This window comes from Corvus hawaiiensis, chromosome 14, assembly GCF_020740725.1.
Source record: "Corvus hawaiiensis isolate bCorHaw1 chromosome 14, bCorHaw1.pri.cur, whole genome shotgun sequence".
Classification (NCBI taxonomy): domain Eukaryota; kingdom Metazoa; phylum Chordata; class Aves; order Passeriformes; family Corvidae; genus Corvus; species Corvus hawaiiensis.
In genome coordinates this window covers 16,439,412-16,455,874 of record NC_063226.1, presented here as the reverse complement: position 1 = coordinate 16,455,874, position 16,463 = coordinate 16,439,412, and the positions used below count along the sequence as shown (strand labels likewise).

Sequence of the window (16,463 nt, the reverse complement as noted above, 5' to 3'; positions counted from 1 at the left end):
ATTCATTCAAAATTAGCAATTCCTGCAATCAAAGATCAGTTTCTTAGGCCATTAACAGCCCAAAGCAAAGTGACAATCTGGTTAACTGCTGGTAACAACCTATTTCATGGAGGTTATTGTTAACATAAATGCTTTAGCGTAAATCTAAGGGAGGTAACATTGCTAAATAAATTATCAGCTTAATTCCTGCAAAAACTCGTAGGATTAAGTGGCTAATAGGGGAAGAAAAGAAAGAAAAAACCAACAGACAATTAAAACTGTATTGTTGGGGGGGTGGAGTTAAATGTAAGTTATGTAGAAGAAATATCCTCCAGTGCCTTTTCTTTTGTGGTTAATTCTTCCAACATGATTTATGTGCCAGAGTTGAGTAGCTGCACCTGTTCCTTGGTTTGCCCCATCTTGTGTCCGAGCCCAAAGATGAAGTGAACTGGTGAAGTTTAAAATAGTGAAGAGCTCCAAACTGCTCCGTGCACAGCGGCACAGAAAACCACTTTGCTCTGTGTTCCCACCCATGAGTGCACGTTCAGGGTGCCCTGTGCAGGGCATGTGCTTGGGAGGCAGAGGGTTTGGGTTCTGCTCCCAGGTGTTTCATTAACTGTGTCTTTGCTGCTGTACAATCCAAGAACACTTGCAGGCTTTGTCAGGGCAGTGCTCACCCTCCTTTGGAAAACTTTCCTCTGGAAAAAGTTCAGAGTGTTGCTGTGCTATAACTATGGTAGCTTGTCTGAGTTCCAAAATGCCCTTTGGGGGTCAGAAAGCGAACAGATGGAGCTTTGAGTGAGACCTTTTGGAGGACATATTGCAGGACCACATGTGCATAAAATCCATCTCCTTGAAGAACTGCCGGTCTATTCCAACATGGTTCTTTGTCTTTGATCTTCTTCAGACCCATTTGTTTTCCAAGCAGGACAGCATCCATCCTAGTAAGGCAATATGAATTAGAGCTTGTTTTATTTCTTCAGTCTAAGATCTTTTATATCAGAGGGTTTCAAATAAGATATTTTTAACTCTGCTTCAGCTGAATTAAAGTAGTTTTGGGTAGAGGAGCTTTAAAACATGAGGAGCTTGTTTGATTTCACTCTGTGGTTTCACAGATAAGCCTAAAATATTTCTGTATCATCAAAGGTCCCAAGTAGGGCACTGGCTAAGGTGTAGATATTGATACTGTCAGTGAAACTGCAGAAAAGGCCAGACTGAAATGAGAGAGAGCACCAAAAAAAGAAGTAAGGAAACTTGGGTCGCTTTCTCCTCTTTCCCAGGTTACTTTGAGGCAAAGTTGATCTATAATTCCTGACACTGACCGAAAGTGGGAACAAAACATAAATTCTTGTTGACTTGATTTGTTATTGAAATTTTAGTCAATAATCATGAAAAGTAAATGATCATGTAGTACAATATTAGATGTCTAACAAAAGATTAAAATTCAGGTTATCTTCATTAGCTGAGCTGGGACAGAACCTGAAATAAAAATCTATGAGTAGAGTAACATATTAAGCAGTCAGTGAGGTGTTTGGTTTGGTTTTTTCTTTTTTGATGAATTTAAGTGGAGAAAGGTCTATCAGGGTTTTTTTCTGTTTTTACTGTGCATCACAGCTGCTGTTTCTAGCCAGCTAACAATTTCTGTACATAAAACAGACAATAGTTTATCATATTACTTGAGATTTCATGTCAAAACCACATTCATTTTCTGAATCACGTTCAATTCATCAACCAATATTTGCTCAAGGGCTTTTGCCAGCTACAATGTATCATTTTAATATAGTGCTGAACATTGGTTTTATTCTAGAGGTTAAATAATTTTTATCTTGTTATGGTTATCATTTTATAGTTGTTATAAATTCTATTTTTGGTTCATATGCTGCCATGTGCTGTTTGGGTTTTTTTGCAAAGGTTGCTTATGTGGGCCCTAATCCACCTCTTAAAAAGATGCTTAATGTTAAACACATAAATAGTCATACTTGATGTCAAAGGAACTAACCCTGTGCATAAAACTTTCCAGCACTTTGCTGAGTCAGAACCTCTACGACCTCTCAAATAAAGACTGACTCAAATTAGCATTTAAATTGGGTGCAATTTGTACTAATGGACTGCAAGTTGTCCTCCAAAGCAGAAGGTTTCTGCAGTCATTGAAAAGGCAGAGGCTGCTCTTCTGTTTTCACTGCTGTCCCCTTGTGCCTTACCAAGGAGGGCACGGGACTGCAGGACAGATTGGAGGGCAGAGCTGGCTTCCCAGTAAATAAAATCTAGAGTTTTGTGCTGTGGGGGATTAACCAATATTTTTGAAGTGCAATTGGTTTATCTCTGTGTCCCAGGAGCAGCAGTAGCTCGGTGAAGAAGGTGACAAAGAAAAGAGAAGAGAAGCTGTTCCCCCCTCCGTTGTCCCCACTCTTGGACGAGCCTGTGCACCGGCGGCACAGCAGTGACAACAGCTCCTTCAGCCAGGAGCCCACTGTCACAAACACCTCACAGACCAGCAGCTCTTCCTCCTCTGTGTCTAAACACAGAAAAAATGAAAATAAATCTTCTTCAAACCCCAAAGGAATCTGTGTAAGTAACCAGCCTCAGCTGGTGGAGGAGAACAAGATAAAATGAAATTAATTCAGCTTTATTCTGTTAGGGTTTTTTTTCCACACAGTACCTATTCCTAAATGCTTATGTAGCCCCACTCAAAAGGAGTGGATCTTTGCAGAGCCAGGCATAAACAGCTCCTGCAAGCTCCATTTTTAGATCAGCATTAGGCATCTACTTGGTGTTGTCTATCATTCCCTAAAGCACTTGGACCCTGAGCCTCAGAGAAGAGCCTTTGCAGCCACCAACTAGCTGCAGTTAGTCCCTTAACTCTGTAGCTGCAACATACACATTTTGAAAATACAACTTCCAGAGTATCACCTGAATAACTGCCCCAAATTCTCAGCCAGAATTAAGCACTGTAGTCATACTGGATATTATGACCTAAACTAAACAGACAATAATATAACAAAACACTACCTGTCCATAGTACGCTCAGCATGTTAATAACATCTCTTAGGTTTGCAGGCTCACAACCGTCAGGTTTATTTACATCTAAGCTCCATTAATTAGGTGTAAGCTTTTAGACACTGTGTAAATAAGGATTATTTTCCCCCCCAGAAAAATATCACTCTGTTAGGGCCCTCTCCCCATCAATAGTTCTCACAGAGACAGTTCTTTGTTGCTTGCTTTTCACCAGATTCAGGTGGGGTTTTTTGCTGAAAATACACAAAAATAGCCAAAACTGCATAGCAAATTCACTGAAAAAACATAAAATTTCACATTAGTTTGTTATCTTCTTTTTAGGTTAAACAGGGAAACTCCAGGGTTTTGGCTCATTTTAGAAAATAGTCCTTCCTCTGGAGTTTCAAACACATCCTTACTTTTATAGTATCAAACTGTATCTCAGTATCACTGTCAAAATTAAAAGACAAGTAGAAAATTCTGCCACAGAAAAGGCCATGCATAGCCCCATTATTCACAGTTCACCACTTTGAGAGAGGTTGTTACCCTGCACTGTAATAGTAAAACTCACAAGTTGCATTGGATTGTAGGTGACAAATCACTTCACCTTATTCATTCATCCCTGTTGCTTTCTGATATCATTGTGTCACTTCAAGCTGCGCCAGTAATACACACGCCTTCAACTGAAATCAATGCCAAAATGAACTGCATATGTCAGCAAATAAACAGTGCTATGTAAACAGCAGGGCCTCTTCCTCTCATCCCAGCATCTCTAGTCAGATTTATCCTTGGTTAATCTATTATCTTGATACATGAAATATTTTTCCCCTAAAATACGTTAGACTTCTTTCCCTAGTTCATTGGTTCATCTGTAATTTAGTTTATCTGGTTGGGGACCAAGCTTGCAAGTTGCAAGTGCCCAATTTAAAATCTTCTGTTATGTTTCTGGTTTTAATCGTTGCAAAGTCACAACTCCTGACTTGTGCTTTTCATTCTCTCTGTAGCAAGAGTAAGGAAATTGCTCCCTGCTGAAATCCAGACTCTTCAGTCACATTAACAGTTAGTTCCTAATAATGTAGAAAAAAAAGGTTACATTAGTGTGATACACCTTGAAGGAAGTTGAGTTTACATCTAGCCCTGGCACATTAGATCTCCCCACCCTTGCTTTAACCAGTATCTATAGTCAGTAACACCATAGTATCCACCTAAAATTTACACCTAAAGCTGTAAGTTACTGAGTTCAGGTGAGAGCTCAGAAGTGGAGTCACACTCCCTAATTCATCTCTTAGCCTCCTGTTACAAAGAAGGGAAGGGTGGTTTGGTGAGGTGACATGAATGTGGACGGGTATAGATGAGGGCTGCTTTGTGCTTGTTGGGAAGGGTTTTTGGCAGGGAGGGTGAGCACTTACATTGTTGGAAGGTGTTTGGTTGAACTGTGAGTAACAGTCCTGTGTTTCCTAGGAGGAAGAATCTCACAATACACCCACAGCCAACACTCTTCTTGACACCAGCCATCTAGAACCAGACATCTGGTCTGCAATGCCAACGCTTTCCAATGGGAATTCTGAGCCCAGAAGACCCAAAATAACATTTGATGATGTGTAAGTTTTATTGACTTTGTGCTCTGTGATTGGGATTTTCGTGCAAGCAGAGGTCCCAGTGAAAGAGAAGAGCTTTGATTACAGTGCTGGCATTGGGCACCTGTGTGGCTAGTGCTGCACAAAGGCACACACAGTTTTAATCTTGGCAAATGAACTGTTGTCGCTGATTAATGAAGATTCTGTTGATAAATGTTTTCAGATCATGAATGTTGGTTCACGGTAATTCTTCTTCATTTTTTTATTTAGCTCCTCTAATGGAAACTTCTTATACTTAATTAGTTTAAAATATTTTTCCTTTTCCTCTGTTCAGCACACATTAATGGGTCCTTTGGGTGGCCAGTTTCTATAGCTACTTATTTTACATTCTGGTCAGCCATCATATCTCTGCATACAGCAGCTTCAGATTGATATCAGGTTAAGATTTAAAGAGATAAGGGGGCATATATGTCAAAATTGTTCTTTCAGGCAGTCAGCAATTTTTTCAAACAGTTTTTGTCCAACTGTATGAAAGCAAAGACTTGAATTAATTGGTTATGTCTCTTTAGGCTTCACAATGCAGATTATTACATGCAAGAGGCTAAGAAGCTGAAGCATAAAGCAGATGCATTGGTAGGTTGTCACAGGTTTTGGGGTTTTTTTGTTTCTTTCCACTGTGGAACTCTGTGTTAAAAAATGGGCATTCTGCACACGATCTAAAGCCTCTCAAACCAAGAGGAACCCTGCTATTGACTAAAATGTGCTTCAGTTTGTGCTCCATAAACACACTGTGCACAAGTTAAAGCCTGAACACCATTCCTAACTTTAAAGTTTTCGTTCCCAAAAAAAGAACTGCTTACAATAGCTGGTGTTTCTTCCAAGGGGGAGCAACAATCATGCTGTTTATGAAGTATGTAAGATGGTTTTATTAAAGTTGATGTGTATTTGAAATTGGTTTTTCCTATTCACTTTAAGCCTGAAACAGAAGTGTTGAAATATTCCATAGCAGAAAGACAGGCAAATCACCCCACACCCCATTATCATGTGGTGAAACTGTTTGATATGTCCAATCCAATTGTTTAAAATCTGAAACAATTCATTTTTATGTAGTGCATTCATTTTTATTGCATGGTTTTAGGCCGATAAAGTCTCAAAACACTTATTCCCAAAAAATCTGGCAGTGAGGTATTTCAATGCTGGGAAAGCTTTTTCACTGGCTTTACCCCAGATGAAATTCCAGTTAGGTTGGTCTAATTTTGCCAAGTGTTTTTATTTTTATGAAACTACATAATCTGACAGATTATATTCTACCGTGGTTTGTTCTACACAAACTGTTGCCAGTTCTGAAGTGTCCTTAATAAACATTTGCTTTGTAGGTAGGGACTTTGCTCCTCTATGTTACATAGGGTGAAGAACAGTGGCTCATTTAGGCAGGCTTAGTGGAACTTGACTCTTCTACTTAATTTAACTAAAATGTCTAAAATGGAGTGTGGCCGTTCACTTTGCCCCTCAAAGAGCTGGGTGATTATTCACCTCCAAACTTTATTATTTTGCAGGTATATTCTGTCATTCCGCATTAGAGATTTTGTGCTTATAAATCTGTTTGTCCAAAAAAAATCCACCCCAAGACAATCACATGCTGTGTTTTTAAAAAGCAAACTAGCCAAACAAAAAAGTGTCTCTCCTCTGCCATCGGTGAGCTGAAGGAGAGCTGACATTTCAAGCTGTCTGCTTCAGCTCTCCAGGCTCTCTTTTGGCTCGAGGCACAGTGTTTCCATGTGTGCTTTCTGTGTGTGGGGGGTTCAGGTTTTGGCACCTGTTCTGACTGTCAGCAAGGTGACAGTCATCCCTCCCAATGTGCCCATTTACAGGAGGTGGCCTGATGGCTTCCAGCCGGCTCGGCAGAGCACATCCAGCCACAGCCTGGTGTCTGCAGGCTCACAACACCTCCCACAGCTGGGTGACATTTAAACAAAACACACATGGTACTGGCACAGGGATACCTGCTCCACACTAGCAAATATTTACAGGCTCAGGCTCCCGATGATCTCAACACACTCTGTCAATTCCCCTCCCTCTGCAGCCAGACACGCTCACAAGGTGTTGTCCCATCTCCCCTGCTCTCACCTTTGGCTGTGCCTGCAGGATCAGGGGTGTTTCTCAAGCAGCACTAAGAGGAGCAGGCACAGCACATCCCACTGCTGCCTGTGGGCAGGCCCTGCCTGTCACCCGCCATTGGACGCCCCGAGTGCCCCAATGTGAGGCCATCCGCTGCGATCAACTTGTTGGCAGGCATAAATATCATGAACAAAGTATCTGCTTCTTCCTTCTGCTATTTAGATCTCAAGTCTTTCCTTTTTTTCCCACCCAGTGCAGCTGCACACAAATTATCTCCATGTAACACATTTGGTGTGCAATCCTGTAGTGTTACTTGTCCTATGGAAACAATTGCTGCTAGTTACTTGGTGCTGACATGACAGAGCACAGGCAACATTGAAAGATGTGTTGCAGTGGCTAGAAAGATAATGCATGTGACCTCAAAATGTGTCAGCAAATGTTAATGGGATTTGTGGCAGCGCTGTTCCTGAGCTTGTAGAGAAAATAGATTCCTGGTGAAGGGCAGGACATTTCATGTCTTACGGGAGTGACCCCATGGAAACCTCTCCTTGTCTGGAGCTGCACTAAGGGATCAGCTAATTTGGGTGGGCTGCTGCAGTGGCAACTGGCTGTACCATATGGAAGAGATCTTGGAGACCTCACTGTGTCCCTGTCTGAGACGTGACGAGCTGGAATAATTCCACCTACTCCAGAGAATCGGATCCCATTGCTGGCTCAAGCTCTGTGTCTGTACTAAATCTGCTTGCAGCCAGATTCTTTTTTCCATACCACAAAAAGTGATCTTTGGAAGACTTTTTGTCTTCCAAAATGAATGGAAATTCTTTCAAAGTGAAAAAGGGAATTTAAAGAATATGCTGAGAAGCAGCCAGTGGGACAGAGAGAGCAGTCAGAAACATTTCCCCTTTTCTGATCCTTCTCTTAATACCTGTCAATTATACAAAGGCTTTGTACATAATCAATGCACAAGAGCAGAACTTTAAATTAAAGCTGTGTGCAGAGAGAACTAGTTATGGCTTAGAAGGAGCCACAAAGATAAGTATACAGTTATCTTGGACTAATAATGAATTCTATGCTTAATATGTTGCTAGAATAGTCTTCTGTTTTGTGAATGGAAACATATGCAGATGCATCAAAAATATTTTGATAGAGACATAGAAAGACATTTTAAAATTATTTAAACTATATTGGATCTCCTATAGCAAATGCCACATTAGTAGAATTCTTACATTCAGCTATCAAAAACTGAAAATGTTAAATACTATTATAAAGTACGTACTATAAAAATGTCATATATAATATTCATTACACATAAAAAAAGAAATCAGTATGTCTAAGTCAGTTTAATCACAACCATTACGAGGGCTAAAACCTTTTGCAATAAAATCCTAGTTAAATGAAATATTAAGCAGTGCTATATTGTCTCCCTTTTTTTTTTCCTGCTCTTTCACTCATCATGTAAGTGATGAGATTTTTTTTTTTTACCAACAGTTAACACAGAATATGACATCAGTCAAATGGCGTGGGGTTGTTACTTAACCCTTGCATAGTGACATTCAAACTTAGTTCATCTGTCAGGAGCAATATGGATGTGCACAAACATGCTTGGTGCTCTTTCTTGCCTGTGTAAATGCCTGTTGTCAGTGGATATACACTGACTTTCCTCTGTGGAGCATCCAGTCGCATGCTACTCTGAAAAGATTTGGTGAAAACATAGTCCCTGCCTTAATTACTGTATGAATTCATTCTTAACTACCGGTGTCGCTTTGCTTTCATCCTAATGCTGGTGTTGCTTTGTAGAATAATCTGCCTACCTAGAAATCAAAGCTGAAGGATTTTCTTGACAGTGTCATTCCCATTTCAGCTGGAGAAGTTCGGTAAAGCAGTGAATTATGCTGATGCTGCCCTCTCCTTCATCGAGTGCGGGAACGCTATGGAGCGAGATCCATTAGAAGCTAAGTCTCCATACACCATGTACTCAGAGACTGTGGAACTCATCAGGTTAATGTCCTTTCTGTGATCGTTTTCATCATCTCATTTCAGTCATAATTAGAACCTGCTATGTTTTAAAAAATACCATTTCAACGTATTAATGATTTGTCCAAGGCATCTTCATCTCAGAAGTCATCATAATTAGTTCTTGCCATTTTATTAATGTCATGGAAAATTTATAATTGATGGACACTGCTTTTATAAATTATCCCCTTTAGAGGTTATAATGTGAGTGTTATAATTTGCAATATTCATAAAATTAAAATTGAAATGTAGTGGGTGGAAGTAAAGTATAGTAATTTCACTGTTTGGCAATGACACTTGTCTTTTAAAAGGTGTAGTTTTATAATTCAAAACATTAAAGGGAGTCTATCAGGATTTCTATTACAAACCCTGGTTTTAGAGGTTTATAACTTGGCTGTTAAAAAAGAGAAAAGCTGAAACTTGGGACATACGATCATAGCCAGAGAGGAAGCTTCTGCATATATTGTCTTGAAAACAATGTATTTTTAATGTTAAAGGGATGTGAACCAGCTGAATTAATTTTAATACAGTTTAATACAGTAGATTTGTAGGCTAGAATATGGATGAGAGAGCCTTTACATACTAATAAAATGTCTGAGTTATTATTCTAAAATCTGCTACTGTTCCTTATAGCTGTTTCAGTGTTGGCTCCGTAGAAATAATAGTCTCCTGAGTAACTAAGTTTGCTTTACTTGAGCAAATTATCAAAGTGAAATCAAGCAGGATTAGATTTACCTGTAAGTAGAACAGGATTTTTCCTCTTCACTGTGATGCACCTTTGCTTTCCCCAGTGTATGCTGGGAATATCCTTGTTAATGTCAGTGTAATTACTGGCAGTTTGCACAAGAGAAAGAAGAAGAGGCAAATCAGGCTCTAAATATTTGGTTTTTTATATGTCAACGGTGGTTTTTATAACATGCCAGATTAGCTATTAGGGACTGCCAAGATAATGCATGTTTTACATTTTGAATATAGAGGCATTTGCATAATAAAATGTATCAAATCTTAAGCTCTTACTCTCAGGTAAATAATATGCCTGTTAAATATTTAAAAACATGTTTTTTACATTCTACACTTCATAAAGAGAAGAAGAAAATCTAAAGAAATCACTCAAGAAAAAAATTATGTTCACTCAACACTTGATCCATGTTAAACCATGGAGAGCAGAGGACTTCGAAAAGGAGCCACCTGCCTCTGGTCTGCTGTGCCCAAATCATCCTGCAGCCTGACAGAGTGTTCTGAACTACACAGCTGCAGCTGCATGGCAGAATAAATTGTATTTAAAGAAATATTCTTTAAAGAGGGGAGCGCTTCTTCACAGGAGCCTGAGTTTGTTTTTGATTTTTTAAGAAAATCACACAGCCCAGTTGAAACTGTTGCTGCTCAGTCCAGCAGTCTGTCTGTTCTGAGTGCACAGACCAAAAAGCTTGTTTACCCAGGAGCCACAACACGTGAACCACTTCAATCAGGGAATGGCAGCTCCAGGAGTGGCTCACAAAAGGGCAGGACCTGCAGGAGTCAGGTGAGGGCACGGCTGTGTCCTGGAGTGACTGGCAGTCCTGAGCATCAACAGCCCTGCTGCCTTGCTGCTCCTGGCACAGTCCTGGTGCAGGCTCTGGGACAAATAGACCTTGCATGGAAGCAGCAGCTGAACTCCTTCTGGAACTGCTTTTGGCTGTAGAAGAATCTGGAGAATTTGTTATAGTAGATCTCCAATATATAAATAGCTTAAGTCAGGTGAGATTAATTCCATCACCTACCACCAAAGGTAGAGTTTAATTCACCAATTGTTGCATGCAGCATCTTGTAGCATCCAGTGAGACTGATTTGTCCATTTAATTGCTGTCAGTGGCCAGACCTGGACAAAAGGTGATTGCCCAGGTGAGCAGCAGGCGGGTACAGGCTCAGTAAAACTCCATGGACAAAAAACCAGTTCTTGTGGGCTACAGTGGGTGCTGGATGTACAAAGTATGTGACTGTGCACACAACGCTTTCTCAGTGTAGCTGCTAATATTAACGTAGATTTTTACTGTGAGATAACAAATAGAAGGAGATTTTTCTCACTTTTACTCCTCCCTTCATCAGAAGCACAATTTTCCCCTTTTGCATTAGTGGTGTCTGCCCTGACTATCTGCATCAGACACCTATTTGTGAAAGCAAGTGGAGCATCAAAGAGATGGGGAATATCAGAGATCTGACTGTCAACTGTGTTTTAAGTTAATGGTAATGCTAAAATCCCAAAGAGACACAGATCTTTGTGCTTGATCACATTCATCCAGTCTGACTAGAACCACGGTTCCCAAGAGCAGGTGGGACAGGACATGGAGGAAGCACTCCAGGTGGGGTGGTGCAGCTGCAGGCTGGGGCTCAGGATGGGTGGTGGGGGCGAGGCAGGGGAGAGCAGCACAGCTGCCTGCACTCCATTACCTCCTTGTAAATGAGAACTCATCAAGATTGCCTGGATACCTTAAAACTTTCTTACGCAACGCTGAACCCTATTACTTATTCCAACACAAGTACCTGTGAAATTGCATTAGGGCTCAGAACAATGATTTTATGCGATGAATTGATTTTCAAGAAACTAATGCATAGAATGGAGTGTGCTCAGTTAAAGGAAAACAAAGACAGAGGAGGTAGGAATATTCAATCCTTGATCATCCAAATGCTGGATGGCAGCAATTAAATAGAGAGGGAAGACCAAGTACACAAGACTCATAAATGAATGAACTCGAGAAATAAAAAAGCTGTGAACATGACCTTTCCTGTATTTAAAACCATTTCCTGTACAAAATATATTAAAAGCTTTGAAGAAGAATTTATGAGAAGGATCTCCAAGATATTTTTCAAGCCCAAAGTATTATATGTAAAACCTTATTATATAATACTTTACACTTCAGTACATACAGGGCCAAGATCTTAGGCTTCTGTTCAACACTCATCCCAAATGTTTGCAGGACTCAGCCTAACTGGTTGGATATAATATCATTAATATGCCCAAGAATAGTTCACCATGTTGGCCAAAAATTGGTTGGTGATTTACTTTAGGCCTTCAGATTTTAAGTGATGCTTTCTGTTTAATTTTACATTGATCTCTTCATTACAGAACACTGTGAGCATTAACTGTTGCAGTTGGAGAAGAATATCTCTGTGGCTGTTGGTTTTTGGTGTTACTGTTATTTTTGTAAACATCTTAACTCTCAATTTCTTATCTCTCACCTTTCTGACAAGGTATGCAATGAGACTCAAGAATTTCACAGGCTCTTCTGCCACAGAAGGGGACAAGAAATTAGCAGTTTTATGGTAAGTCCCTTTGTGACCATGAGAGAAGCAGCTAAAATCTTAAGGAGGACTTTAAAAGTACTGAATTACTTAAGCAGCTTACAGAAGATCATTATTCTTGTTTTCCATTAAACTATTAAAGGATAACTAATGGATTTCTTCAGCAGCTGACTAAACATTTATTCTTCTAATTTATACTCTTATCAAGATGGGATTTTAATGCTTTTGACCACTTTTTTTTTCTTTCTGCATTTGCTTATGTTTCAAAATGTAACCTTAGACCAGAACTGCAAAAAATAGGTCAGCTTTTTTTTTTTTTTCCAGTTTATAGGTTTCATTAAGCAATGGAATTAACATAATCCTTTCCTAATTACCACAGCTACCGATGCTTATCACTTCTCTACTTGAGAATGTTTAAACTAAAGAAGGACCATGCTATGAAGTACTCCAGATCTCTGATGGAATATTTTAAGGTAATCTTTGTTCTGTTTAATTTATTGATATGAAATGAAATTCATACCAGCACTGAGAGCTCTCACAAGTGTAACTGCATGACTTAAAAGTCCCACATTTAACCCCTCCCCTGGGAAATGAAGGCAGGATGGCTACCAGGGAGTGGGGACAGAAGTGATTTGGGGGATTTTTGGATTAGTCACTTGATTCAAAGGACCATGCTCAGTAATTCTACTAAAATAACATTATTCTCAACACCATGTAATGTTTATGCAAGTTTCTGGTTCTTTCAAGGTTTCAATGTGCAAGTGATTATGAACTGACCCCCAATGAACCATAATAAAGCAATTATTTAGGTTATAGTTAGTTAAGTTTAGATTTTAGATTCAGTGAGATTTCCTGAAGCTTATTGCAGTTTCAGAGATTTCTCCTTTTATTCCTATGGAACTTCCAATTGCCTTATCTACATATTGAAGGTTTGTCTTTTACCTTAAACTGAGTGGAGATCCGATGGTCGTGACTTGGGGATGTTTTGTTTTACCTTGTCAAATGCTGTTTACCCAGAGTACGAATGACAAATCCTCGCTGTTCCTAGATTAAGAGAGAAATAGAATCTTTCTTCAGCTCTGCTGAGGTTTTGATATTCATATTTCACTGGTTAATGCTGTTTGAAGCATACATTAATTCTTTTACTTTATTACTACCTATTATTCTATAATTATCTAATTATACTGGCTTGTCAGCCCATCAGTCTTTTTTTGTTGGTGTTTTCAGCCTCTGTGAATTTGTTCCAGGCTTTGACATACTGGTACTGCAAACCAGTAAAAACCTCTAACACTGCAGTTTTCATATGTTCATGTAAATGGTGTAAAATGGTCCTTCTGCTGTAAGACTCCAACACTGTCATGGTAGTAGCCGTAGTCCTGGCTACCAATGTCTCCTCTGTGTGTGTCTCTGTGCAACTTCAGTAATGTTAGTCCTAATCTTGTGCTTAAATGGAGGCTCTCTTGTACCATTAGGAGTGCCTCTGTTGTGCTTTTGGAGTTTTCAGTCAGGGATTTGCACAACAAATTAAATTTGAACTACACACATTTGTAACCTCAGCATTTTCATGAAATGTATTCCACCCGCTTCAGATTTTATCCAGGATGAATGTAGATTGTATCTTAAAAAAAGGATTATTAGACAAATAAAGCTTTTCTGCAGAAAGTAATGATTTCTTAAAAAAAAAAAGAGGCAGGAGCAGGGGAGATTCTCTTGCCTTAAAGCCACTTTATTTTCTCTAGCTGTGCAAGTAGGTAAAATGAAGAACATATTTACTACTCCCAGCATAAGAAAATGTCTTTTAATGTAAATTAAAATAAGATTAAAAAAATAAAAATGCAATAAAATAGACAAATCAGGAATGCTGGGCATAAGCATCCAGTTGAAGCCAAGTGTTTCAGTTGATGTTACAGTGTGTGTACTATGGGCACTGTAGCTCGTTTGCTAGAAGCAGTGTTTTAGTGTATACAGATTATATGTTCAGGTTGTAATAAAGGCACAGGAGGAGAAAAGAAAAGAATGGGAGCTGTTATCTATGTGTTAGTTTTGTATTGCTGCACCATGTTCTCTGTGTTCACTAGCAAGAATCTGTAATACAAATGAAACAGATTAACTGAATAGAGTTGTTACTCAAAATTTTACACAATTTTAACTGTGAAAAGCAGCCCACTGTTTACAGCAGAGCTGGGGAGGATTTTTTTGGCCAAATTGTTCTTTATATTTTTCTTCACAAATGCCACTTTGTCCAAATTGAAACCATTTATAGACAGAACTGGTTCTGATAAATTTCCAATTAAAAGTGTCAAAATTACATTTTTGACATTTCAAAGCAGAATATAACCATTTAATCATGAAAGAATTTTTGAAATTTAGAGACAACTTGGAGTAAAATACCACCAAAGTGATAAATTTTTAAAATTGAAATCAAACCTTTTTTGATTAGAAAAAGTGACATCCTGTGATATATTTCATCTGAACATTTGAGGAAGATTCATATGGTTTTTAAAATGTCAGTAGTCAATGAAATATTTTTGGTAAATATTTTCATTATCAAGTAACTGCTTCCAATTGAGATGTAGTCTTAATCTTGACAGATCTATTATTTGTCTTCAGACACTGTTGGGAACAATCCCCAGACATGAGAAATTAACAATAAAAGCTTCTTCTCCATTTCTGAAGACATTCCAGGGCAGTTTAGGATCTCCCTCTTTCCTACATATGTGTGGCTGGCAAAAATACATACTCCATATGCTCTGTGCTGTGAAACACCCCAAGTCATGCTCACATCCTCAGTGACAAGCAGTGGCTGCTGTGCAGGAATGCCCAGGCCAGGCCAGTGCTGTGGTTTGGACAATGTTTTCTGCTTTGGTCAGAAATGCTGGGCTGTGAGCTGTGGTTTAGAAGTCAAGGGCACTCTCTGTGCTCCACTGTATCTGTGGGCCTCCCATGCAAAGCAGCGATTACAGTAACCAGATGAGTGTTGTAATAATGTGGGTAATACTTTGCAGAGAACTTGTAAAACTTGATTGAATTTTCACTGTGCGTGCTTCTCAGCAAGGGAGCTGAGTGATTGTTTTCAGAGGGCACACGTAGATAGCCTCAGCTGTGATACTGCCACTTTGTATGGGAACTAAGATACCACTCAGTCTGAGCAAGGCTGGAAAAACCTGGGCTTTATTGTTGCTCGGCAATCTTTTTGTACAGGGTTTTACAAGGTGCTACACAGACGTGAAAGGCAGAATGAGTAAGCAGGTAAGGAAAGTCAATTTGTGCAACTAAAATATATAAAAACAAAGGCATTCAAGCAGATCCTTACTAAAAATTTTATTTATACTACTGTCTGAATCCCAAGCCACCTTCCCTAGCAACCTGGGAGGGATCAATTTCATTAAAGCATCAAGCCAAATTATTTTTGTTTCTTATTAAAATATTGAAGGTCCCCCTAAAGATAAGCAGTCGTTTGCACACTGAAGAACTTACTTTGTAGAATAAGTTTCAGTGGTAATTGAACCACTTCTTTGTGACCTATATCTGCTTTTACTGAAACTTATTCCCTCTTTCATCAACTGATTTTCAAGCTACTGGTTGGAACCTACCAATCATCCACCAGCCACTTAATTATGGGACCGATGTGCAGAGCTGTTCTGCTCCATGCACTATAGCTCTTGCAATGAAAAGGGGAAGTGTTGAGCCTTGTATCATCAGTATTCATGTACTTACATCACCTGTATTTACATTTTGGTTTTGTACTTACAGAACTCTTCAAAAGCCTCACAGGCCCCCTCACCTTGGGGCGGCAATGGAAAGTGAGTATTTTACTGCTGAGTACTTTTGTCTGGGAACAAGTGGTTCCAAGAGGAGGGGAAGTGGTTTTGTGCCTCTAAAGGCAAAGAAAAGGTCGTGGGATGAGTGTTTTGGGAGCTACAGGTATATTTCAAGTATGTATCAGGTAGAAACTGTTCTGGGCTACAAAATTGATCATACAGCTGCCTTGGGCTTGTAGGGGTGAGGGGCTCCCACTGGACTAAGTCAGATCCCCATGTGAGCCACCCAGTGTGGGTGGGAAGGAAGAGCTGAATCACATCTTCCTCTGTGCAGAGCCTCCTTAAGTCTAAAATCAGACACGGTGGGTCAGTGCTGAATTCTTTGACAGTTTGCTTCTCAAGCCAAATGAAGGCCATAAAAATATCAGTTAATTAGCTAGCAAGTACCATGTCACTTAGGAAGCCAAAGTAAAGTTAACCTTCATTGCAATGATTTTTCAATGATTCGTTCAGCAATGAAAGACCAATGAATATTTCATTGATATATGGTAAGTGCTGTTTAATAAAACTGAAGGTATAATAGTGGTGAAAATGCGAGGGCACTTAGCCAATTATCAGTGGCTTCATATTAACGTTAAAACACCCTCACCTCAGATATGAAGTCAGGGTAATGCAGTCATGATCTGCTGTGCAGTGGAGGTGCATTGCTGCTGCATCCTTGCCTTTATCTTGCAATGGCCGT

The 16,463-nt window shown here is 39.4% G+C and overlaps 1 protein-coding gene across 7 annotated transcripts in view; it reads left to right on the top strand.

Annotated features, from left to right (window-relative positions):
* The window catches only part of AFF2 (AF4/FMR2 family member 2), a 336,350-nt gene that overhangs the window by 302,369 nt on the left and 17,518 nt on the right, over positions 1-16,463 (top strand). For 6 of the 7 annotated variants that reach the window (XM_048318426.1, XM_048318425.1, XM_048318424.1 and 3 more), the window contains exons 13-20: positions 2,313-2,547; positions 4,435-4,574; positions 5,120-5,183; positions 8,530-8,666; positions 11,910-11,981; positions 12,340-12,433; positions 15,162-15,209; positions 15,714-15,763. In XM_048318426.1, the coding sequence (XP_048174383.1) occupies positions 2,313-2,547; positions 4,435-4,574; positions 5,120-5,183; positions 8,530-8,666; positions 11,910-11,981; positions 12,340-12,433; positions 15,162-15,209; positions 15,714-15,763 (840 nt within the window). The remainder of the gene's footprint in view (positions 1-2,312; positions 2,548-4,434; positions 4,575-5,119; positions 5,184-8,529; positions 8,667-11,909; positions 11,982-12,339; positions 12,434-15,161; positions 15,210-15,713; positions 15,764-16,463) is intronic. The other variant, XM_048318423.1, reaches the window with a different exon arrangement.